The 27,095-nt window shown below is 46.9% G+C and overlaps 1 protein-coding gene across 1 annotated transcript; it reads right to left on the bottom strand.

The window, feature by feature from the left end:
* Positions 1-34: 34 nt before the first annotated feature.
* Positions 35-22,465, bottom strand: col28a1a (collagen, type XXVIII, alpha 1a). Its single transcript, XM_018754439.2, has 35 exons — positions 22,269-22,465; positions 20,967-21,108; positions 19,871-20,442; positions 19,138-19,158; positions 18,529-18,588; positions 16,978-17,031; positions 16,751-16,795; positions 16,120-16,146; positions 15,229-15,273; positions 15,073-15,117; positions 13,782-13,835; positions 12,741-12,809; positions 12,239-12,307; positions 11,924-11,992; positions 11,224-11,292; positions 10,840-10,908; positions 10,610-10,678; positions 9,552-9,620; positions 8,966-9,037; positions 8,488-8,556; positions 8,189-8,260; positions 7,502-7,570; positions 6,899-6,967; positions 6,735-6,803; positions 6,452-6,520; positions 6,275-6,343; positions 5,891-5,959; positions 4,873-4,941; positions 4,704-4,784; positions 4,123-4,158; positions 3,992-4,028; positions 3,152-3,706; positions 2,192-2,373; positions 1,700-1,991; positions 35-790 (listed from the first exon to the last, which is right to left on the bottom strand). The coding sequence occupies exons 2-35, from the start codon at positions 21,085-21,087 to the stop codon at positions 618-620; spliced, it is 3,579 nt and encodes a 1,192-aa protein (XP_018609955.1). The 5' UTR covers positions 21,088-21,108; positions 22,269-22,465; the 3' UTR covers positions 35-617.
* Positions 22,466-27,095: the final 4,630 nt, after the last annotated feature.

Genomic DNA, 27,095 nt, shown 5'->3' with positions numbered 1-27,095 from the left:
TCATGGCAATCACAGATGGAACATTTTTGTGTAATTTGAGAAAAATAAAATTGACAGGAACATAAATTAAACTGAAAAAAACTGAACCTTTAGGTTTGCGGCGATGTGATATAATCACTAAATAAAGTGGCTTCATTTATATACTCCGTTATGATTTTAAGCACGACAATATACAATACAAAATTACGTGAACACGAATGCACTCAAAAAATGGTGAGACCTAAATAGCCTCAACCTCTTTCGTATAAAATCTAACAAATAACCCGAATTAAATGACAATGCAAAATGAAATACTATTTAACGCACGCAGAAAACGTAAGATCAACATACAGAACACTGTTGATTTACAGTCGACTGGGCTCCCATTTGTACATAGCTTTTGTTCATTTTCCTTAAGAGCTGCGTGTCGCTTGACCAGTTTTTAAAAAGAAAAGCCATTTAAAGAGAGCTAGTGTGCACAGTAAGGTATAAAGGCGGTCAAGCCGGTTGGAAATGACCCGATGTGTGTTTGACTCTTTGGTGCTGGTGTTCCTGGTTCCACAGGCCCCTTAAAGAGGAACCCTCGGGTTGTTGCATCAGGTGCCGCTTGGGGCACAACCACACCCTTCTGCCTCTGCTCAGCCTCGCACGCATTCCTGTCTACAACTGGCCTGCGTGTCAAACTGGTTCTGGTTGCCCTTGCAGCCACCAAACCAGAACTGCGCACAGGAATCGGCTGCCTTGTCGTAGTACCACTTTACCACGTACTGCCGGCAAGGGCCCGGGTCCAGCTCCTGCTCACAGCCCTTTCCTAAAACGAGAACGAAGAAGGACAGGTGTCATTTTATATATTTAAGCGGACGCATTTCACGACTCGTACATTTACATTTCTCAATTTTCAGCAGATACGTTTCTCTACAAAGTGACATAGTACTCAGTAAACAGAATGCATTTCAGAAGAGACGAGGAGCCTGAGATCAGGAAAGAAAATGGATCTCCGCCATCAACAACTCAATGTCTCCAAAACCGAGATCCTTCACCTCCCAGCTGGTCCGTTCCCTTACTGTCGGGAGCTCTCTGTGAAACGGAGCAACTCGCTCATTTCACCTGCTTCATCGGTTAAGAGCCTGGGAGTATCGATCCGCTCGAGTCCGTCCTTTCAAAACGTTGATGCATGACGTGGGGTCCTGCAGATACTACCCGCATAGCATCCACAGGATCCACCTCCATCTCACAACAAAGTCTACTCAGCTCCTGCCAGCTGAGAAGAAGGGGAGAAAAATGAACCTCTGGTATCCAAGTACCAGTGGCAGCCCACCCCTCCTGGGCATTGTCCTGTGATGGATGTGTTCTCACTTAAAGATCAGAATGTCCATCAAAGTATGGCTATAGTCCAAGGATGCTGAAGGATGTCGAAGCCATTGGCCAGGCTCGTTGCTGTCGATTCTTTAGTTTGCACTAGACAGTCATGCTTGATACAGCTGAAGGAATGAATGTGAATGTAAGCAGAGTGTATAGCAGCAAACAGACACCACCCCTGTATCATCTTCCACTTCCATCACTAAGCACGGTCATTCAGTGCAGTACTTCGTGTGACACTGGCCATGCAGGAAGTCATGGAGTCGAAGGTCAGTGCTGCATCCCTGCATCACGTACTGCCAAGACAGTACGGCCGGGACGATTTAGTTGCGCCATTAAAGAAACACATGAAAAAAATTACCATAAACGAATTTGTCCTGCACTGTCGATGGAGGCAGGCGGGTGGGGGACAGCTGCCTTGTCGCCAGAACCAACACTTCGTTCACAGGTATGTGTGCTCCTGTCGCCGAGGTGACAGGCAGGAGAGGACGTTTTCCGCTGCTGACAGGCGCCGTTGCCAAGTCACCCGTCAGGCTGTTACGGCGTTCTTCATCCTCGTTCAGTGTCCTGGTTGTGTTGGCTTGGGTGGTCTGGCTACCTGGCTTGGGACCCTGGGGGAAAGGTGGTATCGATGGCTCCCCTGGTGGTCCTGGCTGGGGGGTTGGTGGGGGTGGTAGTTTAAAAAACATAAAATCAACTATTGCTCAACCATAGTTTTAGAAGTCTTGCTTATCAGGGCTATGTACTTTAACGTATATAATTCTTTTTAGAATTCTATACCCTTTAACATTTGAAGTAATTTTTCATATTAAATCGTACTGAATGTTTTCCAGAACCCTGGCAGTCTTCTCACCTCCTTGCTTATCCTGACATAGTCTCCATTGAAAGTGGGGGTGTCAGTCCTCTTGGGAATCTCCTGGGGTCGCAAATCAGTGACGACAGGTGTCCCGGGCGGGAGGAAGGAGTTCGGGATGGGGCTAAACAGCGTTCCATCCTCACTTTCACAGATCCTGCTCAGGAGCTTGCTCTCCAGGGCTGCAGCAGTGAGGGGGAGGAGACAGCAGCAAGAGGGAAGAGATTGGGATGAGGGTGAGGAGACAACAGCAAAGGGGAGGAGACAGGGATGAGGAGGTGGAGACAACAACAAGGGGAGGAGACAGAGGTGAGGGGGTGGAGACAGCAGCAAGGGGGAGGAGATGGGGATAAGGGGGTGGATACAACAGCAAGGGGGAGGAGACAGGGATGAGGGGGTGGAGACAACAGCAAGGGAGAGGAAACAACAGGAAGGGGGAGGAGACAACAGGAAGGGGGTGGAGACAACAACAAGGGGGAGGAGACAGGGATGAGGGGGTGGCGACAACAGGAAGGGGGAGGAGACAGGGATGAGGGGGTGGAGACAACAGCAAGGGGGAGGAGACAGGGATGAGGGGGTGGCGACAACAGGAAGGGGGAGGAGACAGGGATGAGGAGGTGGAGAGAAGGGTTTGATAGCTCAGACGTTTGGTCAGCAGGTGGCCATGTGGGAGTGAATGAAAGAACTGAATCTGACATTGAAAGGTGTCAGTTTACCATCCCAGGTGGGGATCTACAGCTGCAAACTTGTTTCTTGACTTGAATTTGTACTTAACGTAAATTGCTGCAGCGGTAACAAAACCAAATAGCTGGGCAGACTTCTGATGGTGTAGTTAAAAGTGTTTTCTAGGCAAATATGTAAATATGCATAAAAAAAGGTAATGAAACAGGACGCTGAATGTAGTGCGGATTGTTTCTCTGGTTATGTGAGATTACGTGGCGCCATCATCACAGCCATTACCAGGAAGCGTCATAAAGTCGTCGATCAGGTACACGTGCTCGTCGCTGGGCTCCGAGGCCATGGAATTCATTTCGTTGGCAAACTCTGTGTAGAGAGGGTCAGTGCGGTTCACCACCCCAATCACGAACATCTCAACGCTGGCAGAGTGCGCCTCGCGTACGGCCTCCTCCAGCTTCACCTCGTCGCGTCGGTCCGATTGGCCGTCGGTGAGCACGATGGCAACCTTCCGCACGCCGGGCCGAGAGGCCTGGAACACCTGGTTGGCGTGTTTGATGGCGCTGCCCGTGTATGTGCCCTCGCCCAAGTAGGGCATCTTGCGCACGGCGGCCTTCACGTCATCCTGGCTGGACTGCTGCTGCAGGCTCACCACCACCATGCTGATGTGGCTGTAGAGGACGACGCCGATGCGCGTGGCTTCGCGGCTCACGGATACGCGGTCGATCAGGGCGTTCACAAAGTCCTTCACCACGTCGAAGTTCTCGGGTCCCACGCTCTCTGAGCTGTCGATCACGAACACGAGCTCCAGGGGGCTCTCCCGGCATTTTATCCCACAGCCTGAAAAAGGCGTCAAAATCCATCAAATCACTACGCATGTTTGACCCAGACTCCACGGAACACTCAATTCTCTCTCAGCCTGTATGTGATAAATTCCAGGATTCCCATCAAGTTCAAAAATGACAGCTTATTTATTAGAATGCAGGACTTTTGTAACCTTACATAGAAATATTGGGTCATTTTAAGGTAACAGTAACACTGATCCTTAGAAACAGTTCCTTAACTGCTGAAATGCACACGCAGAAAACATCGTCCATAATCTTTTTTTTAAAAAAAGCATCTCACCACATATTTCCCTTATTATTTTAATAACTTCTTCTCTCTGGAAAAAAAAAAATACAGCAAGGTCAAAATCGAGATAAACGAGGGACCCGCATGTGCAGTGAAGAGCGAAACATTGCTGTGAAACTACTCACAGTTAAACCGGGTTCTCCTTTCTGCCCAGGTCTTCCCTGTAGTGAGAGAGTCCACTTTACTTCTCTGTGGAGCTACATTTACTCCGCGAGGAACGGACGGAGGTCTGCGGGGCCGTACTGGGCCATCCAGACCACAGCGTGTCCATGTTGTGCACACACATAAACACATATACGTACACACACGTACACATATGTGCCTGCGGTGCACTGGCGCTCACCTCTACAAAGATTTACACTTTTCAGTCAAAAGTTTGAGTACACCTGGGCAGTGCTTCTACGGAAAGAACTGGAGAGGAGAGTGAAAGCAAAGCAACCCACGAGTGCCCCATGTCTCTTGGAGCTGCAGCAGAAGAGCTGGGGAGGCGTGGCGCCTTGTCCTGATCAAACCTGTTTGTCGAATGTCTTGTGAGAAAAGCTCTTCCCAGCAGGTGTACTCAAGATTTTGACTGGAATGGGACGTGCCGGAAGAAAGCATGACCGCAATACATGTGTCCAGCTTCGGTCTCGATGTGTCGTGTTTCAGTGATTCATCTTGTGTCTGAATTTGTTGTAACTCGGTCAGAATGGATTTTCATGCATACCACTTGTCCTGTACTTCCTGGTTCTCCATAATCCCCCCTCTCTCCTTTCTTCCCTCGTTCTCCAGTAAAGCCTCTGTCTCCCTGTGGAATAATGGAGGGTTAATCGAAAGCGGATGAGCGATGACGACGAACAAGAGATCCTGCACTGGTCCAGTGTAGCATCCAATACCTTTTCTCCGGGAAAGCCATCCCCTGGGGGTCCTCGAGGACCCGGTGTTCCTTGGAATCCAGGCTCTCCCTATGAAGAGCAACTCCACAAAATGTTATTATGCAGACATATCTCAGGAATGCATGCCTGTTTCACTGGTCTATGGATTCTGCAAGTTCAGTCTAAATTTTTTTAAAATACCATATGACATGTTCAAACTTCATTGTGAGATTTCTCTGAAATTCGTTTTGCATTGCAGCCGCTCTGTCCATCAAAGGCCGCGACATATTACACATAAAGGGGGAAAAACACCAAGAACACACACACTGACTGAAGCCACTTGTCCCAAGCAGGGACGCAGCGAACCGGAGCCTAACCCGGCAACCCAGGGCGCAAGGCCGGAGGGGACACACCCAGGACGGGATGCCAGTCCATCACAAGGCACCCCAAGCAGGACCCCAGACCCACCAGGGACCAGGGACAGGCCAAATCCGCTGCACCACCACACCCTCACACCAAGAACCATACATTTCAAATGCACATAAAATGTCGGACCAATAAACTAATTGATAAACACAGAAGATCACAGGACACACACTGCACTGGTCAGGATATCACAAACCCTTGTTAAACTGCAAATGTTATACTTGTTGCCCAGTCATCTATAATGATTATCATACCACAGGACTATAATTGCACTTATCTGGGGGTCCATTGCCTTGTTTGAGAAGCATAATTGATTGGGAAATCAAAGAATTTTTAAACCTGAGTCTAGACCTTGGAACTCAAAACTCTTTGTTTGACAGCATGACCAGATAATCGCGGCATAGCACGTGCAAGGGAATATCAGCCCTTCATCTTTAAGAATTGTAAAAGCATAAAAAATTTGATAAATTTTTCTTTATGACTGTAACTAACTATAACAACTCTTAGAACCAACTCTTTAACACCTTCTCTCTTTGCTGAAAGTGAAAAGTCAGCATCCTCTGAGAAGCTCACTCAATAATGGACAGGACTATCAAAGGCAGGGAGACCATACCTTTGGTCCCTGGATGCCTTCACCAGCTGGACCTTGAAGACCTGGTGGACCAGGTTGACCAGTGGAGCCCTTCGGAGAGACAGACAGGTGTCACTTGTAGACCAGTGTGTCCTCTTACCTCTTACCTTGGAATTTAAACAGCACAGGTGGCACTCTGAAGGTGGGAACCTTTACAAGTAGGTTTCTCTTTAAAACTGAGACCATTCCCATGTACTGGACCATAAAGCCATGTCCAAAAACAAAAAAGCTTAATGTAGAAAAGATCACAACTTTGTGAAGGACTGAATCTGAAAGAAAACTTCAAACAGAAGAATCTGATGTTCACTTAACCAGCACAAGAACCCAAGGACCATGCGGAAGAACCATATAACTGTTTGCTCCCACCTTGGCTCCTTGGAACCCGATTCCTGGTGGTCCGGACGGCCCAGGAAGACCAGGGGTGCCCCTGTCTCCCTAAACATGTAAGAGAATCGAGAAAATGCCAAGTTATTGCCTTTCTCTTATCAGAATTCTTAAGACGCTAAAGAAAAAATATTAAGGCATTTGTGACTGTGGTCTCACTTTAGGGCCTGGTAAACCTATTCCTTCAGGTCCGATTTCTCCCGGTGGCCCCGGTGCACCTGGCGGCCCCTGTGGAATAAAAGTGTGAGTACCTGGAAGGGTTTTTTTGGAGGCGCACAGAATTTTACCATTATGCCATCCTCACATTTAGTATCATGGCAACCACTCGGGGTTTCGTCCACTAGCAGTGGAATCCAGTCAGAACGAAAACAAAGAATGTTTGGTGTCTCACACACACACACACACACACACACACACACACACACACACAGATTGTACAAACCTGAGGCCCAGAATAGCCATCCCCTTTTGGTCCAGGTGGTCCCAAAGGGCCTGGTGATCCACGGTCACCCTGAAACAGTCACACACACAGGGCTCAGCTCTTTTTGGTCTTTGCCAAATACACTGAAATGCTTACAACTCTCACTGCTGGCGGGGTCGGTTTACCTTCGAGCCCGCCAATCCGATTCCAGGGTCCCCCACTGGTCCGGCTGGCCCGGCTGGACCCGGCTCGCCCTGCCATCAACAAAGCGCAAACAGGTAACCTCAACTTTCATGCCTCTGCTCAGAGGTCCATTGAAACAGCCACTAACATCACATAACACCACCCACCCGCTTTCACAGGGTAGCGGCTGGAGACGCTTGGTAGTCCCCGTCACAGAATTAAATAACCTGGGGAGCTCTCCAGCATGTACACATAGTGGGAATGAGCTCAGATGCCAACAGAGGCAATGTGGAAGTCATGTGCAATCCAGTGGTAGGTGGGCCTGTAGACTCGCCCCATACCCCTGAGACTCAAAACCACTTGAGACATCAGGAGATGCTACCAGCCAGCTGAAGGGCAGCTTCACATTACAATCAAGTTCAGACCATTCCTGTTGAGAACAGCCTCGGCTTCTTCAGTGCAACTCTGGGCTGAAACCCACAACATTGCGGTTACAGAGGAGACACCTCTACTCAGTGTACACAGAGGTATTGAGTGAAGCATCAGGCGATGGAGCAACAGAACCCCCGATGTGGCGCCGATCAGCTAGGATATGAGTCGCCCACCTTGACCCCAGGCAGACCACGTCCCGGTGGACCAGGAACTCCCATCAGACCCATACTTCCTGGTTCTCCCTGAAAACAAACAAATGAGAAGCATATTAACATAATGCACTGTATAAAATAAAATAGTGCAACAGGGATGTTTTAGAGCCAATTCAGGAAACAGAGATGCTTTTAAAGTAAAAATTAATCATATTCATGGAAATGTAAGTGAAACTAGGAGCTGAGCCCACTTTTACCCCCACTTTTACTGGATTAATCCCAAAGGTACTGTAATTGCAAAAGGTTACAACAGCCCACACGCACAAATTGAGTGACAGAAAAAGAACAACAGATTAGTGACACAATGTAAGAGTGCACATAGACTAGACAAGAATGAAATGACTGGGATCACACAGGAAAAAAGAAATGAACTAATAAATACGCATATTTAGACAATTATATAAAAGTGAATAAAGGCAGTATGGAGGGGTTTCTTCTGATACTCTAAGGTAATGCTTTTACTTTTGATAATGTAGGATAATACAGAGTATGAAATTCTGATTTGGACTGTGTGGATTTGCTATACATTTGCTTTCAGTGGCCATTCATAACTGAAGTTATAGCTTTATATTTAATTGCTGGGTTTACTTGACTTGGTGTTATGTTTCGATGACCCCAACACCTGGATCTTCATTATACTCTTCTCACCTTGGCCCCCGCTGGACCCACAGCACCCGCTACTCCTGGCAGACCCCTAAGACCCCGGTCTCCTCGGTCCCCCTGGATGAGAAGAAGGGACACATTTCATGTCTCTTGTGAATAACCCCTTCCCCACATTTCAGAGGAACCTGTTATAACCAAATGGCTGATGGAGCAGAATTAGTCAACGAAGCTCAAATTGGACTTTGTCCATAGTTGTGGATATCCAGGATGTGTATCCTCTCTCAATTAAAGAGACAGCATTGAACAGGATGTTCTCGTAGACATAGTGTACGTTGACTTTGTACCTTTTCTCCAGGAACACCTTTCCCAGGAGTGCCTTCTGGCCCTCGGGACCCGGGAAGCCCCATTTCTCCCTGACGTTAGTTATGAAATCAGACATTAATATATAAAAATTACAACTTTCTAAGACAGGAGCGTTTACAGAAGGGGCAAAAACATGACAGACAGTGAAGTACACTAATGTGAAACAGAATCCCACATTAGAGGAAGAACAGCTCATGCTTGTGTAAACTTCTTAATTTTGCTGATGCTTTTCTCCAAAATGACTTACAACGTAACAATCACAATTATTTATTCAGCTGGGTAATTGTACCAGGGCAATTTTAGGGTAAGTATGTTGCTCAATGGTACCACAGCTAGAGGTGGGGATCAAACCTGTTACCTTTTGGTCCAAAGGAAGCAGCTCCAACCACTACGCTACCAGCTACCCCCTAAAGTGTAAGTCATCGCAGTAGATTTCATTGCACATGTAGTCATGCTCACTTTAGCACCAACAGCCCCATCTTCCCCTGGGATTCCCGGGATGCCGGCTGATCCGTTTCGCCCAGGTTCCCCCTGGAACAATGAAATCAAGGCATTTACGTGATGTTGAACAGCTCACATCACACTGACCCTGTGTGTAGAACCCCTCTGACACACCTACAGCACAATTTCCAAAGGGTATAGCACTACACTACATTTAACTGACACTTTTCTCAAAAGCAACCTACAATGTTAAGCTAACTGTAGTTATTTAGCGCTTATACTGCTAGGTAATTTTACGGGAGCAATTTAAGGTAAATTCCTTGCTCAAGAGAATTACAGCTGGGCGTAGGATTTGGGTCCAAAGGCAGTATCTGTAACCATTATATTACCAGCTGTCCGACTAACTGGACGTGTGCTGTGCATAATGTGCATAACCTGTACGATACAATATGACTATTCCATATGGGAAACCATGTAAACTATTTACCAAAGCTTTTAGCTGCTGTAAATCAGACACACTTCAAGACTTATACCGAGAAAAAAAAGCTCTTTCTAACGCAGGTCAGGTACTCTTCAGTACCAGGACCCTCCCGACTCCCCTTACTTTGGGCCCCGGCTCTCCAATTCCTCGTTCCCCCGGGGGTCCCTGCTCGCCCGGAAAGCCCTGGCTGCCCTGGGGAGAAAAAAGCACATCCCACTGAATCAGATCTCCTCCAAAGAGCCAAATACATGAAAAAAACTCAGTTACCATACTCCAGGTAAAGGCAGAACACTTTGCAATCAGTGGTTCAGCATTCAAATTTAGGAACCGGGCTTCGATCTAATCTCCACGAACGGCATCACAAAACACAACAAATGGAACCTTGCAAACAATATACAAAATGTTGTCTTTGGTCAACGCACAGAGACGTTTAAAAATATGTGGACTGACAGGTGCACTGACAAGCATCTCGCGTTGGTGTAAGTCACCTGGAATTTCTGTAACAGTACCGGTCTGTAGAAACCAGTCAAAGGTTTCAAAACACATTTACAGCGAAGCCTCTTACTCATCGGCAAGAGCTGTGAACGGCAGAGCTCCTGAATGAAATGTACTTGACCTGAACTGCTTTAGAAAATGTACAGCCCACATGTTGGCTCAATCCACGGCTCTGTACAAGAGTGGCATGAGAGCGAGCAAACAGCGCTGTGACAAAACAGGAAAGAATGTTCTAGTTCCGAGCCCTGTTTTTTTACTACGCTCCTAGTCCTTTTACTTACAGTCCAACACTTCCCCACACTTGTTTTAAACTGCGTACAGTATTTCTGAAGGAAACTGTCACATGTCACTCTTTTTTTGCCCTACCTGTGTTGAGTGAGGGGTGCTTTCCTACTAATACCCTTGTTCATTGAGCTGATGCTTTCCTGCAAAGTGATTTACCATACTGAGCTTCCTACAGTTATTCACACAACTCAGTAATTTCCACTGCATGCATTTAGGGTAAGTAACTTGATCAATGCTACAACGGCAGGAAATGGGATTCAAACCTACAACCCCCAAGTTCAAAGGCAGTGGCGCTAACTACTATACCACCCGCTTTCCCCAAACTAAAGGGAGCTGAATTGAAATTGAAGCATCTTTACAGGCCAAACCTCATCTCTCCTGGTATATGATATGAAACCCACCTTTGATCCAGCTAGACCCACTCCAGGGATCCCTCGAGGACCTGGAGGTCCTGCTGGTCCTTGGACCCCCTAGAAGACAGACATCGGGACAATTATCTCAGGAACCTGCAGCACAGAACTCGCAGTTTACCAGGGAGCAACCAAACGAGAAATAACGGATGGGGAAAAATGAACGGATAATGAGATGAGATGACGTGTCTATTGAATGTTCAACATTTCATTGGTCTTGCCTTTTCTCCTTGAATACCGAAACCTGGGAATCCTGTTGGGCCAGGTGGTCCAGGAGGTCCGACGTTCCCCTGCAGAGAGCTGTAGGTCAGATATCTCAAAATGTTCATCACGACACATGCAGAAGAAGTCTACCCCTGAACGGCTCTTCCGGTTTCCATCCCAAAATGCATGTTTCCCATTCTTCAAGGCGTGGTGCTGTCCAGAGAGCCGACTGCTCTTTGTCACACTACAGGTCACATAGAATATCCAGGATTGAAAACACACCCAGACCATCTTTCACTACTGGGAGTTCCTTTCAAATTGTAAAAAAGTGCACACCTTTCCCTTGGATCTTTGAAAAACCTCTGCAGACTGAGACTTGACTCTGCAGACATGAACCTCACCTTATCTCCCTTTATCGCTGGGCCTGGCAGGCCACGTGGCCCTCTGATGCCATCATACCCTCGATCCCCCTGAAATACAGACACGCCACAACTGCAATGTCAAAAAAAAAAGAGGGAATCTGAGATTTTTTTTTAATTTAAAAATGTTTCTGAAGAGTACTCTGCAACAACCCAGTCCCTGGATTCACAGACCAAGCATCCTATTCAACAGAGACAGTGTTCTGGAAGTGTTCAGCACCACGCAGCAGTCTGACGGTCTCCCAGCACAAGAAGCCCTTTAACAAACTGAACACGGACACGCTAGCGTCCGGCTATTACGATCCCCCCAGCAATTGCACCCTACTATCAGATATTTCACATCTTAGTCACTGAGCCACCGCAGACAGTTTTCCAAGACATGAATGCAAAAATCATCTCTGTTCATAAAGCACTTATGTATTGTACACGTACTCTGTAAGGTGCTTTGGCTAAAGGCATCAGCCAAACAACGAAGAGCGAATTACACAAAAGTCTAAAATAATGTCACAATGAACACTTCTATCTAAGTCCAAACACTTTCTGTTCAACAAAGTACTCGATACTATCCTGCCACGTGAATATATTTCAAGTTTGAAATAAAAAAGTATGAAACAGCTTTATTTATGTATGCACTATGACATGAATCTTAAGCATTAATGGTAAATTTACTGGTGTAGTGTACCTTTGAACCGGGAAGACCTTCCCCTGCAATGCCTTGGGGCCCTTGTACTCCTGGAGGCCCAGGAGAACCCTGAAAACCACACACAACAGCATCTTTCTGATCAGTTCGTCCCGCAGATTTTTCGTATGGAAATATGTAAGAGGTGCAGGCAGCGTAGTCAAAATATTTAAAACAAATGACAGCATGAGGTCGATCCTTTGCATATCAGACCATTATTGAATATGAGTCCATTGCTGCCTTCCATCTGACATGTATCCTGACATTGGGCAGCTATGCTCTGAATGTAAGAGCGTATAATACACTGTGGACACTTACAGGCAGGCCAGGCTCCCCTACAGCAATGGGACCAGCTGGACCAGGTCGACCCTGGTTTCCCTTCTCCCCCTAAGAAAGACACAAACACACACAGGTATGAGAAGGACAGCTGTCTGAGGAGGTATATCAGGAACCCCACCAGTGCTGACCCTTGGACCACTGACATCCACTGCTGATGAGAGTGAGAGCATCCAGTGAGCTCATGTGTGTCCATCTCTTGATCTGTAACCCTACCTCTGGCCCACAAGGGCTGTGGGGTCTGCTGGTTAGTAAATCAGCCACACCTGACGAAGCCAAGTGATGTTATTTTCTCTCCAAATAATAAATTGACCTGTTAAGCTCTAGGTTGCAACGAATGTCCATCCCTGACCTGATACATGGCGTTATCTGGTCACTACACGAGTCTTCTTCTATAGAATCTTCTCGTTTTCTTGAAGCTGATATTTGCTAAGCAAAGGCCATAATTCCAGTGGCCTCGTTTGGGAAGTGAGACACGCTTTACCTTTGGGCCTGGAAATCCAATGCCAGTGTCCCCTGGTGGCCCAGGTACGCCGCTGGGTCCTCGATCCCCCTGAAAAAGGGCCACAGAGAGTTAGGATTAATGTGTTAGTCACTAGGGTGACCCTAGGTGTTACATATGAGGAAACCTTTTTACTCGGTATGGGGACCAGTGCTGTGGTCATGAGGTAAAAGGCTCCCAAAAGCAGGTCAGGATCATCGTAACAAACCACACAAAGAACTTGGGCTGGATGAATTGCACTAATTGTGTTCATCTTGCTCAGCCATGGGGTAAAGGGCTGATTTCAGTCCTAATGCAGTAAACCATGTGCCACTTCCTTAGAACCAATTCCAGGCAATAGATTATCCTCGAGTGTCTCTGCCAATTCTGTAAAATATTTCATTTCCACAACTTTTAACTGTTTTTTGCATCGCTGGCTACTGTTTCCATGCACTGAAAAGCAATGAAATCTGTAAGTTTTTATCTTCCGATCAGTCAAATGTATTTATTTCCAGAAACGTGTCAGATGTCACGATTTTAATGGCATGAGTGAACTTTACCAGGAAGCCAGTAAAGACTCCACAGTGACATACCCATCACAAAGGGGTTTTATGCATGTCCTTAAGCTTGCCTGGTGACCCCATGACCTTTTCTTAGACCCTGGTTTTGCAGCAGACATGGGATGTGTGCCACTTAAGAGGGACATAGTGGCTCTCTTGTTTATTCCTCTTATGGAATTCTCCAGATCCCCCATAAATAACTTCTCTGAAGCCATTCCTATTCTTGATGTTTTGGTCCCAAGTTTAGAGGGAGACTGAGACTGAGACGCTATGGGAAGTCAGTAGTGCACGGAACAAGCATCTTTGTGAAATTCTTCTGTGCCTTGCACGGATGGAGCATTTTTTCGCCACGATTTTTTCTTTCAGACATTTAGAATGATATTTCTGCGATTTGGCATAGGCCCAGAATAACTGCCATTCCTTTCCTGGTTAAAAGTGAATGAGTCACATTTTATGGCACTGACATGAATGTCATTTTAATTACTTTAGGTCCAGTCTGACCCTCAGGACCGAAATCTCCAGGTGGTCCAGGGGAGCCCTGTGAGAAGAAAAGGCAGGAATCAGCAAAATTTCTAGTAGATGAGCAGCTTATAATCGTAAGGCACAATACTGAAGGTTGAAAAAGCAAAACTTACTGGGAATGTAATAATGGCAGCAATAAGAAGAAACACAGAAGAATCATGAAATTTACTGGTCGCATATTGATGAGCATCGTCTGTTCTCATCCCAAAGGAGCCCTGTTACAGTACCCTTGAGAAACTTATGCAGCGTTACACTGTTCAGGTAAAATACTACAAATTGTGCACCCCTTCAGATTGAAGTGTCAACTAAGGGGGTGAAAATAAACATCACTTATTAGAGATTTAACATCGGAGAGTTGCAGAATACTTAAAACCTTCGGGCTGAAACTGCACAAATGAACGTGTTGCGGATTTCCGTAATTTGTTGTTTGCAACAACCGGGAGAGTGCCTGGAGAAGGGCGGAACCCTCGGATCCAAGGGCCCGTTTGGTTCGAGCCTGGAGCCGCGCCAACGCTGGAGGCGCTGCCATTCAAAGAGCAGAGTGTGGCTGAGGACCCCGGTCCCAGCGTTAATCCTATAGGACAAAGTGTGCCGCCCCAATTGGAATAATACTCTGCAAGGGTGGATTCACATCTGTAGGTAGGCACATTATGATCGGGATTACGTATAATCCCTAATTCACATTCCATAAGTGCAGATCTGGGAAGTGGCTTTTGCTCCGTATGGATTTCCGCATCTTTGTTTGATTATTTCATTTTTGAAGAGCGAGGCGAAAGACGCGGGTCCATCGGTGCTTTTTCAGGACACTTGGGCAGGTATGCTCTACTGGGGCTCCGTATGGCACGCTCTTTGCGTTCGGACGCACGTACCTCCATTTAAAAAAAAAAAAGGCTTCCTTCCTGCGTCTTAATGGCACTGATACCATTTCGCCTTTAAAGATCTCTTTTGTGTGATCCAGCAATGACAACACTTTAATACCACCTGACTTCATCTGAGAAACACGAGAAGACACACGTATCTCTCACACTCTCATCACAGACTTAAATGTAAAGGAAATGCTGTGGGTACCAAGAACACATTTTTGGACACATTTGCCAAACACCTGTAAAACGAGTGCAAAACACCTGTAAGATGGGTATAACAGAGTATAAAGTGGAAATTTTAGTCTGGCAGGTAATGTGTTAATGTTAATAGGTGAAAAGGCTACATTTCTTTAAGAGAGGAAGGATTTAAATACAACTTGGAGGAACAACCTGTTCTCCTCTGGGTCCTCGGGGTCCCTGCAGTCCCTCCGTACCCTGCGGGAAGTCAAATGTATGAGTCCTCTGAAGTCACCGCAGCAGCAGCGGAAGGCAGGGTGAGGCATAAGATGGACGGAAAGGGTGCGAGGAGGCCTTCTTAGCACCTACCTGCTCGCCCTTCAGGCCGGGGGCCCCGCATTCACCTCGTTCGCCCTGGAACACACCATGGGCCATAGACAGTTCAGCAAATTCCCAACATTTCCCAACAATTTCCTCTCAAATTCCCAACAATCTACCGGTGTTCAAGCTTTCTGGTAATGATACGTTTCTAAATGTCTCTCAAATGTGTTCCAATAAACCGTAGCTACAGATACGTCATTAAAACACATTTTCATAACCAAACCACGTATTGTCTAATTCGAAAGAGAACACAATATAATATAATATAATATAATATAATATAATATAATATAATATAATATTACACACACACATTTTCAGAACCGCTTCTCCCATACGGGGTCACGGGGAACCGGAGCCTACCCGGTAACACAGAGCGTAAGGCCGGAGGGGGAGGGGACACACCCAGGACGGGACGCCAGTCCATCGCAAGGCACCCCAAGCGGGACTCGAGCCCCAGACCCACCGGAGAGCAGGACTGCGGTTCAACCCACTGCGCCACTGCACCCCCATAATATAATATACACACACACACACATCTTCAGAACCGCTTGTCCCTTATGGGGTCACGGGGAACCGGAGCCTACCCGGCAACACAGGGCGTAAGGCCGGAGGGGGAAGGGGACACACCAAGGACGGGACGCCAGTCCATCACAAGGCACCCCAAGCGGGACTCGAACCCCAGACCTACCGGAGAGCAGGACTGCGGTCTAACCCACTGCACCACTGCACCCCCATAATATAATATAATATAATATAATATGTACTGTTATTGATATACAAATTAAGTGTAAACATTATATAATTTACATCACGCATTATTAAAAATATAATCCATCCGTTAAACAATTAATAGATTCCCAACAGAAGAAATCTCACCTTTTCACCTTTAAATCCTGGCCTTCCCTACAACAAAAGACAATATTTTGAAAAGGAAATAATTCTTATTATTTCAGTTTACTTGCCACCAAAAGGTGTTGGCGTAGTCCCACACTGTTCGTAATTATTATCTCATGTGTTCAGTAATAATCAAATGAATTTATTCTTGTGCTTCCTAGACATGTTTTACAATATAAAAAAATTTTACATTCACAAAGATTTACATATAATTGATAATCTTCTAAAAGTAACTAGAAGCAATACACTGAGATAATTTTTCATCAAAATCAAGATTCTTTCATGTGGAATTACATTATGACACAGTTGGAGAAATCGAGGAAATTAACATTAACACAAAATCTTAATCTTGATGAAGCTTTTTAAGATGGGGGCATTTATTACCAAATTCATTATTCCCAGACATTCTATTATATTAAATAAATAAATAAAAGGAAATCAATAAAATAAAATGAGCCCCTGTATATTAGAAAATGGATCAGTTCATATAGAAGCGACGCTCAATTTTGTACCCTACATTGTATATTAAGTGCTAATTCTGGCACTGAATGCTATGAAAGGTGTGGATAGGACAGTAACAGAAGAGAAGGACGGAAGGTTTTTGATGGCGTACCTCAATGCCCTCGATTCCCGGACGGCCGTTCGCTCCGGGTTCCCCCTCGGCAGAGCAGAAGTCACGGTGAGAAGACGACTCTTCAACGCGCCATGTTCGGTCTCACACGTTTTCATGTGTGCTCGCAACACGGTAAAAATACTGTGATGTGTGTCAAGGAGATTTTTCGATGGACGACCAATCTGTGGTCATTAAAGATCCCTGATCATTGACCATGGTCTTCTTACCTTTGGTCCCCTTAAACCAGGAGCTCCATCAACCCCAGGATCCCCCTTTTTTCCCTAGATAGAAAAACACCTTCAGACTTTCGAAACATGGTGAGACGCTGAATTAATTACAATGCAGCGTCATATTCGACAGGTATTGTCAACACAATATACATATTCTACAGCACGTGGTGGGGAAGAATGTCATGATACAACATAATTACCTAGACAGTGACGATGGATTTAACTATAATCAAAACTCATATTTTCTTCTGTTGACAGCATCGGCACACGGCTGATTAATCTGAAAGGTGCGAAAATTCTACCGAGAGAAGTTATGTCGGGGGGGATTGTTTTCGTTTCAGTCTCACTGCGCGCCTCTGACAAGATCGATGTCAGTACATCTGAGCTCGCGTGCAAATCTCCGCATCTCCACTCTGCTGTAGTAAAGACAACATTGATTCAACCTCTTCGCCCCAGTCCTCTTTCTAATTTCGATGCGGGCTCTTTGCGCAGTGCTCCCCTCAGTCAGATCCGCAAAATATTTCCTTGAAAAATGGCTTTGTGAAAACAAAGCCTTTATAAACGGCGCCGGTGGGAGGGCCGGGGGCGGACGGGAGACCCGCTACACTTGCGCTGTAAGATGTCCTGCCTGGATGCGGATCTAAGGCTTTCTGTGGCTCGCTGGGCCTGGATTCCCACACGGGGTCCAAGCGGAGGAGTGGAACCAGAACACAGACGCATCCCAGCCTTTCCTCTTCCGCCAGCAACAACAGAGCACGCGGAGCAAGGCTCCCGATGCTCAGCCCTCCTCGTTCATCCGTCCTACACAACTTTCCTACACCTCTACGGCTTTCTCTCAGCACTGCTGGAAAGGGATGTTTTTCAGAAGCGCACCTCCGAAATTTTCAATAGGAGCCGCACCTTTTCTCTAAACGTGCACCTCAGTATTGCAAGACTTTCCGAACTTCGTAGCGCAGGGCTAACGTAGGTGCTCCAGAATAAATTCTAACCGGAAAAGGTCCAAGAACTAGAAACGCCCCATCATCAGGTTGCACTTATCCCATGAACACTGGGAGTATATTTATATCTATATGATCCATGATCTACAGCTATAAAAAAAGATTAGGAATGTGATGAGGAATTGTCGATATTCGGATAAACCTTTATGCAGCTACTCTTGGGATGTACTTTGGTTCATATGGTGGAAAGTAACAAACTAACTGGGCTTTAGAATCACGCGTCTGCGTCCAGGTCTTTCTTTCTGGTGATTTAATGCACACATCGTGTTTTCTACGAGATGTACGTCGCTCTGGAGAAAAGCGTCTGCTAAATAAATAAACGTAAATGTATATCTAGCACTTAAAGAAAGGAACTAGGAATGTCCGCTGTCTTGATCCTGCCTCCGAAAATTGTGATTCGACGAGGGAGACGCAACAACGGGGCCACAAATGGAACCCGGAAAGGAAAACATAGAGAATGTGGAATTCCCATCGCACTGAGAAAGTGCAAGGGAGAGGTGGACAGGAGACGTGGAGCAAGGCCTTGTGTCCCAAACGGAAGAGCACTTACTGAGTAGCCAGGGGGTCCCCTCTCGCCTTTATCACACAAACAAGTTTTCTGCTGCTGGCACTGGAAGAGAGACTCACGATGAGGGGCAGACGAAAGCCACACACAGACATGCACATTGTCTGAAACCGCTTGTCCCAAGCGGGGTCGCGGGGAGCCAGAGCCTAAGCCGGTAACTCAGGGTGCAAGGCTGGAGGGGGAGGGGACACACCCAGGATGGGACGCCAGTCCATCGCAAGGCACCCTGAGCAGGATTCGAACCCCAGACCCACCAGAGAGCAGGACCCGGCCGAGCCCCCCGCGCCACCACACTCCCCTCCGGACAAAACCGCATGCTATAAATCACTGCCTCCACTGTGATGCCTGTTTTATAAATTCTAAAGAGAACCGCTTTATATAAGACTGATAGCACTTACTTTGAAAGGTGCATTTTGTCAGATTTCTACTGATCCAGTGAATCCCACAACAACACATCTGACCTCAGGTTGAAAAGAAGTTTCCATCCAGGCCCACATGTGCAGAGAATTGTGCCCTTTCGTTAGGAGCAACATTTCACATTTGTGGAAGACAGCAGCGGGAGAATGCAGAAGTGTTGGACTTGCGAGTACTTACTCCCTCGGCGGCGACTTCAGACTGAAAAGGATCAACAGGAACAAACACAGGCGAACGGTTAGAAATCGCCGCTGTGATCACGGACCAAAGATAATAACAGCCGAGGGGGTTGAGCCGATGACTTCGGTTTTTCTGTGTGAATTTGTGATGCTTGTGATTTTCCTTCAGTGTCACAGCAGAGCTTTAATCTTATGATCTGATGTTGTCTCTGGAAAATAAAAAATGATTTGTGGCCTCCCTGTTGGGACACATTCCATATGACCTTCGGGGGGGCAACACAATCCATGTTATTGTCTGGCACTCGGACTTCTGTGGAAAATTCAGACGGAACAGCGGGAGAGGGGAACCACTACCCAGTCGGCGACAATCCCCCATTGATGCGTGCCCCGCATTGAGATGATGTGCGAATACCACCCCGCGACGGCATGTGAAGGATCGTACAGCACCATACATAGAGTTCTGGAAAATTTAATTCCAGTACATGAAGCCGAGAATTGGACACTGGGCTTATTGAGAAAGATGGTTGTAGGTTCAATTTCCAGGATGGGTATCATTGTGCCGGACTCATGTGAGAGCAGCGGGGAATGAAGTGGGAATGAAATAGACTCGGTGTTTAAGATGGATTGCGAGCTAGACGAACGCAAGGTGTGAGCGCATTTACTACGGTGTTCAACTGTTTTGTTCGGAGGGGAAGGGCCCTCGGGCTCTCGGCCCGTGAGGCCGCCGCACTCACAAGCTCCTTGAGAAGTTTCTTCTCCAGCGAGGCGTCTGTCAGGCTGAGCACGTGCTGCGACGGCGGGCTGCTGGCGATGGAGCGCAGCTTGGCGCTGTTGACCCCCTCCCTCGCCCGGTCCGACAGCCCGACGGCGAAGAGCCTGACGCCACGGGCTTTCATCTCGGCAGCCGCGCCCACCGCGTTTGGGCTCTGCGGGTGATCCGCACCGTCCGTCATCAGCAGTGCCACCCGCACGCTGTCCGACTTGGTCTCTTCGACGAAGAGCCGCGTGGCGTTGCCCACGGCGTAGGACGAGTACGTGCCGTGGCCGATGTACACCATGGCGTTGACCCGCTCCTCAAACGTGTCCGGGTCCTGCCAATCGCGGAAGCTGTGCTCCACCGAGACGGAGCTGCTGTACTGCAGGACGGCCAGGCGGACGCGCAGTTCCCGCCCGTGCGGCTTGAGCCGCATCTGCACGATCTGCTTTGCCAGGCTGAGGACAAACTCCCTCTGCTTCACAAACAGCAATGTCTTGGCACTCTCAGAGCTGTCCAGGAGAAATGCAATTTCCATCGCGCACGCGGTACCTGAAGAGCAGAGGTTACGCATCTTTAAATCAGCTGAGTTGAAGGAAAGTCGCACGGGTTCCACGTTGGCGCTCTAGATGTCCTACAGAAACCATTACTGGACTTAAGTATTTCTGCACGAGGGAATGGAGTGGAAACGGGCAGCCGGTATAATATGGACTAAATCGTGAGCGAACCATGAGGTTGGCTGATCGGTAGTTTACAGCTGAATGGATATTGGCAGGAGTTCTATACTGGCGTTGATGACACCCTATAGAAATCAGAATTCTAATGAAATATTTCCGCCCGAGCAAATGAAATACAAATGGGTAGCGGTGATACTAGTGCATGTTGTGAATGCAGTTTCCTGCTGATACCCAGTGGTCAGAGGTACAAGTGTGCACCGCGTTTAAGGTACAATGGGATTAGAGGTCGGAAGGACACGGTTGCAGTTCTCATTCGAAACTCTGCGTGATGTTTGATGTCCGTGTGGCTGAAGTACTAAACCTCGCTCGGAGGAAGGACCCCAGAGGTGGATTCCTCACCCTTCTCTTCATCCTGGAGAACGAGGCTGCTGGCCCTTTGGCCTTTCCTTCTCCTCACCTGGGCCCTCGCCGCAGCGGAAATGGCCAGCAGCAGCACACACACTAAGAAGCCTTTTCCCATGCTGCTCTTCCGACGCGTCTCCTGCAATCAGACAGGTATGCTTTACCTGATATCCCACAATTCAATGGGGCGGCGGGGCACGTGCCTCGATGGACAGCTGGTGGAAGGCGATGGAAGGAGGTGGAAATCCGAACTCGGGACCGTACTCTACGTGCAGACTCATCCCAGCTGTTGTTTCTGCCCAACTTTTCTACACCTTCTTCACGTAACATATAAGATGCTTTGAATTCAGGGTTCGTTCAAATACAAAGTAACGACGGAAACGATAAAATACGGTCACAAATGGAAGGGCCCTGCGACCAAAGCGCACAAGTTCCAATCTTGGAGTCTTGTGTCGAGCGTTTCTTCGCGTGGCCGTCGTAGATTTCAAGAAGAAAGTCCCAGAAAATTCCAGAAGGGCTCTAACGAAACTGGCAACAGTCTCTGCGATGGTCCATGAATTAAAGGGGAAATGTGAACAAAGTGCCCTTACTATTATTTACCCCATCAGCAGTGTATCACCATGTTATATACAGCAGCAAGATGACACATATAACATACATCAAAATATTCCCATAATTTAGCTTTAAACATTATTATAGTGTTGCCGGACTGTGGTGAACACTGTACAGTCGTACTGCTGGGCTTGGAAACGTGGTAAAAAGTTCAGTTTACTGAGCAGAACTGAAGGCTGCAGAGTGAGACCCAAGGAAACACTGCTTTTTTTGTGATGACGTAAGGCGACTGTAAAAAAGTGAGTGTAAAACACCGTAACGCGGTGAAAACTAAGACTGAGGAAGTTCAAAATCATCATGCATGGTATTTCATGGTATTTCACGCTGGACATGGAGGAGGGCGGTGAGCAGTGACAGCTTGGGACAGACAGTAACAGTTATCCAGCAAAAAAGTGCATAATGACAAAGTTAGAAAATATATAACAGAAATAAGAAGTAAGAGACGTGCGCGTTACGCTGATTAAATTTAAATATACAGAGGTCACGTGCGTTTTGCGCTGGAAAAACACTTACAAATATGAATTAATATGAACTAAGGCAAATATCAATGAACCCCCACGCACGAGTCACGTATTGTACGTATACAGACTGTCCCACGTTTACTACAGTAAAAGCGACACAGAAGCGCTCCCAGCCAGGAGCCGAGACACAGAGTAAACCGCTGGTCCTGCAGCGGACTCTTCTTACCTCTTTACTGCTCTTTTTTACCACGCTTTGCTGCTCTTTACCCGTTCCCTTACATGGCTGCGCGGAGAGCGGCGCTGATCGGGGCGATGATGCGGTAAAAACGGGGTGACGACGGTGAAGTGAGTGTGAGCGCTGATGCTGCAGGAGCAGGACGGGGCTGAACCCACTTCTCACTCGCTGCACTGAATATGTATGAAGCGCCGTGCACAGTCACACTACTGGGTCGCACACAGTGATGCAGAGTGACACAGAGTGATATACTGACACACAGTGATGCAGAGTGACACAGTGACAGAGTGACACAGTGACACAGAGTGACACAGAGTGATATAGTGACACACAGTGACACAGAGTGACACAGAGTGATATAGTGACACAGAGTGATACAGTAACACAGTCACACTGGGTCACACAGTGATAGAGTGACACCTTGACACAGTGATACAGAGTGACACAGAGTGATATAGTGACACGCAGTGATACAGAGTGACACATTGACAGAGTGACACAGAGTGACAGAGAGTGATACAATGACAGCATGATACAGTGACACAGAGTGACACAGTGACACAGAGTGATACAGTAACACAGTCACACTGGGTCACACAAACAGTGATACAGAGTGACAGAGAGTGACACAGTGACAGAGTCACACAGATTGATACAGTCACACTGGGTCACACACACAGTGATACAAAGTGACACAGTGACAGAGTGACACAGAGTGACACAGAGTGATATAGTGACACAGAGTGATACAGTAACAGTCACACTGGGTCACACAGTGATAGAGTGACACCCTTGACACAGTGATACAGAGTGACACAGAGTGATATACTGACACACAGTGATGCAGAGTGACACATTGACAGAGTGAAACAGAGTGACACAGAGTGACACAGTGACACAGAATGACAGAGAGTGATACAATGACAGCATGATACAGTGACACAGAGTGACACAGTGACACAGAGTGATACAGTAACACAGTCACACTGGGTCACACAAACAGTGATACAGAGTGACAGAGAGTGACACAGTGACAGAGTCACACAGATTGATACAGTCACACTGGGTCTCACACACACAGTGATACAAAGTGACACAGTGACAGAGTGACACAGAGTCACACAGAGTGAGAGAGTCATAAAGAGTGAAACACAGTACATGGTATTTCTATGGAATGATTTGCAACCCATTTTATAAAAGAGATTTTATTTCCCTTTTATGCTGTCTTTATGCTGTTGGTGTCTCGGTGTGGTACCTTTACCACGCTCTACTCGTGAATCATCCAGCCTTAGCAAGAATCCATGGACTTGAGTGTGATCAGACAACATAACAGCAGACCCCAGCGTAAACACGCCACAGATACCGCACTTCCTCCTCTCGACCTCACCTGTGCGGCTTCTCTGGCACATTCATCCAAAGCAAGTCGCAGTATTTGACCCATCTCAGCAGCTGGGAGTCTCTACTGCGGTAACTCAGGGTAAGTGCTTTGCATACAGGTACTACAGCAGAAGTAAGGAGCGGGACTCAAACCTGCACCCTTCGGGTGACCCACTCCGCACGCAGATGCAGCCATAATACAGCGATGTGATTTTCAGCACCGCGGTTTTTTGGAAGCTGAATTTCGGATGTTTCGGATGAGCGGATGCGGGGAGTTCGAATCGTTCACCTCCAGGTCGGGGGGGGCGCGATGCCGCTGAACTGACGCTCCTCTCGACCCCCATCGTTTTTAGAGGGTCATAAATCAGGCGCCGCTCTCTGATTCCCTCCTTCAAGGTGTCACGGATATGATGACTGGGAGCGGCCTAGGGTGCGAGGATCCCCGCGGCAATCGGGAGGGTGTGCAGATTTTTCTTGAAATGCCCTTCTCGGGTGATTAGTTTAACACCCCCCCCCCGCCCGTCTGTGGGGACATTCCCCAGTTTGACAGATCCCCTCTCCCCAGGCGATCCCCCTGGCCTCAGTGCAGCAGTGTGGAATTTTACCGCGTTAACGTTGTAATGTGTTCGCTATGAAGAGGTGCGTTGCGGTGGATGGGGGGGTTATTACATTTCTGACAGAATGAGACATGATGCAGGATGACGAGTCACGCCAGGCAGATGTGTTTCTCCTTCACGTTTCGACTACTCGCCGTCAGTTGACCTACATGCCAGCGGGTTGTGGGTTCTAATCTCAAGTCAGGCTGTATTTTCTGACCTAAGAAGTAAATGACCAGCCAGCTTGGTCATTTGGGGGGGGGGAGGGGGGTTACAGATGAAAGTAAAATTTACCATATCTTTGTTGTGTAATAGTGAGTATACAACAGCACATTGTCACGGGGGGGGGGGGAGCACAACCTCGCCAGCAGAGCAAATAAATGAAAGATGACAAGTATTACTTTATTTTATTGCTTAAAGATTGTCTTAAACGTGAACTCAAGTATCTTTAGAGAATTACCCTTATTTGTCACCTCCGAAAACTTTTTTTTTTTTGTTAATTTCAAATGCAGACAAAATCAAACAAAGGCCTGCGCTGGCGATTCAGACGCAGAGCCCGAAATGTGTTCAGCGGTTGAAGGGCGGCGTCGTTGCGCATCGGAGCCGAAGATGGACAGGAACAGCGAGACGGGCGGCGACACCCTGCTGGCGCGTTTCAGCGGATTAAGGACAGTCTCTGAATTCATCATTTGCTCCAAAATTAATGTATGTTCCACTGGTGTATGGGTGAGTGACCCATCGTAAGTAGTGCATCTAGCAATGTAAGTCTTCCGGGTGCTCTGGTTTCCTCCCACACTCTAAAGACATACTGTTCAAGTTCACCCATTGTGTGTGAGTGACAGAGAGAGTACGGATGTATGATGAGTGGATGAGTGACCCAGTGTATCTAGCAGTGTAAATCACCACAGTGAATAAGGTGTGTGGGCTGATAACACTACATAGAGTTCATTGGAAATCACTTTGCAGAAAAGAGTCTGTTAAATAAATAAATGTAAAATCTTAGAGGTTTTCTTTTTATCGCAGATATTCTGAGAGATGACGCTCATGAGCGGATGTCTCCTTCCGAAAAGGTCACTGCTGATGAGGCACGGTGTCCCGTTTGCATGTCACATCCAGGAGGAGGAGGCCAAGCTCCGTGCCGTTTCCGGAAAGGCTCCGAACGGCAACCCGGCCGCACGCCTCGGCACTTGGAACCATTGTCTGGCAATCGGGGACACAAAATTCCCTGAATACGATTTCAGGCTTGATTTTTCCACCCTCCCCCGCAATACGGAGCTCGCCTAACACAAAAAACACTCGTGCTGCGCGTCCCACGGTGGCTCGCTGCCCACCACACTTTCCATGGACATAAAAACAGAGGGAGAGGAAAAAACGGACTTTATCCTCAGCGGTTCTCTAACATTTATCCACTCGTTTCAGCCGATGCGATCCTCCCAAGCAACTTACGGTGTTTTACAGTGTTAACGCACCTTGTCGTTACCCGTTTACACAGCTGGGTGCTCTGCGATTTGACTGCAGGAAGCCCTTCCTGAACCACTTCGTAAGGTGCAGGTAAAACAAATGGCTTCTGCGGTCACCTTTGCCCCCTCTTACCAGACGTGCATCTTTTAGTGCTGCGGGGTATTCAACTTCTTAAATAAAATTCAGCTGTCTTGTTACACCTCTGGGGAAGCAGGGTGGATCTCCCCCCGTGGTCCTTGCTATTTAATTAGTTTTCGAGCAGATGCTTTTATAGTGGCAGCTTCCAGTGACTGGCCATTTGTCTTTGTGCTTAAACTTAATTTACAACTGGCTGTTACAGTAATGCTATCGGTAAAGTAGCTTTCACAAGAATAACGCTTTAGATCTTGGGGAAAACCTGGGATATGAATTGAAAGCGTCTTCGCCACAGTCTAGGCCCGTGATGCCTGCCACACTCCTGTTCGTGTGAGATCAGCGTGTGGGTGTGCAACAGTTATGGAAAAGACATTAACACAACGTGAAAAAGGAAACCGTTGAATCCAATGCATTTCCATAACAAGGCACCAAAACGGGGCATGCTACGCACAACAACTTTCAAATGTTACCCGCAAATACTAAATTTTAAACAGCTTATTTTAGAAAGACAAGAGAAGCCGACAATAAGGCATTTGGGGCAAAGATTATTTTCATGAACGATATTTAAATAGTTTCTTTTCTGTTAAGGCATTCGTCGATAACTATTAAAATTAATTCAACCTTTAATCTGCTGATGACCTAACAACGTAAGTCAAGGTGAAACAAGTGACTTTAGGCCTCATCATTTGAAATAGGGAATTGTTTGGTGAAAGCTGAACAAATATGAAAACAATTTTGTTTACAGTACATTGAGCATCAGCGCCCCCTATCGGAGAAGCTGCGTATAGCTTTAGCGGCAGGAGACCAGCAGGAGGCGCTGTTCGCAACACGGCGAGCTCACAGCTGAGCTTTTCATATATTACAGCTTCTTTCAATGTTGGGATGCAGGAGATTTAAAATCTCTTTAAACAGGCTTTGCCAAAAAAAATATAAATACGGCAGTTATTATCATGGAACAGCAAAAAAAATTACTGAGAAGGCTTTTTTTTCTCTGCACAACATTTCACACATCGTACTTTTTATTTAACCTTTAATATTGGTTTCCAGATTATTTTTATCTTATTTATTCTATCCTATTTTCATCATTATATATTCCTCATATTTCTGTAGTATGTTTCCAATTTCTACTTTATTTGCATTGCCTTATTCATCTGTACTACGGACAGTCGGAAAAGCATTTCACTGCACGTCGTACTTAGTATGGTTGTGTATGTGAGAAATAAATCCTGAACTTGAAACTGAAAATGAA

The sequence above is a fragment of the Scleropages formosus genome, chromosome 23, assembly GCF_900964775.1.
Source record: "Scleropages formosus chromosome 23, fSclFor1.1, whole genome shotgun sequence".
Lineage (NCBI taxonomy): Eukaryota > Metazoa > Chordata > Actinopteri > Osteoglossiformes > Osteoglossidae > Scleropages > Scleropages formosus.
This window is presented reverse-complemented; position numbering and strand designations above follow the sequence as displayed.

Excerpts from the sequence above, each read along its gene's own strand:
- col28a1a (XM_018754439.2), bottom strand. The coding sequence starts at position 21,087 with ATGGGAAAAGGCTTCTTAGTGTGTGTGCTGCTGCTGGCCATTTCCGCT. Across the intron at positions 9,038-9,551 it reads TTGGAGAGCCGGGGCCCAAA|GGGGAACCTGGGCGAAACGG; the intron begins GTAAGGGGAGTC and ends TCATTGTTCCAG. Across the intron at positions 6,804-6,898 it reads TCGGATTGGCGGGCTCGAAG|GGTGACCGTGGATCACCAGG; the intron begins GTAAACCGACCC and ends TGACTGTTTCAG.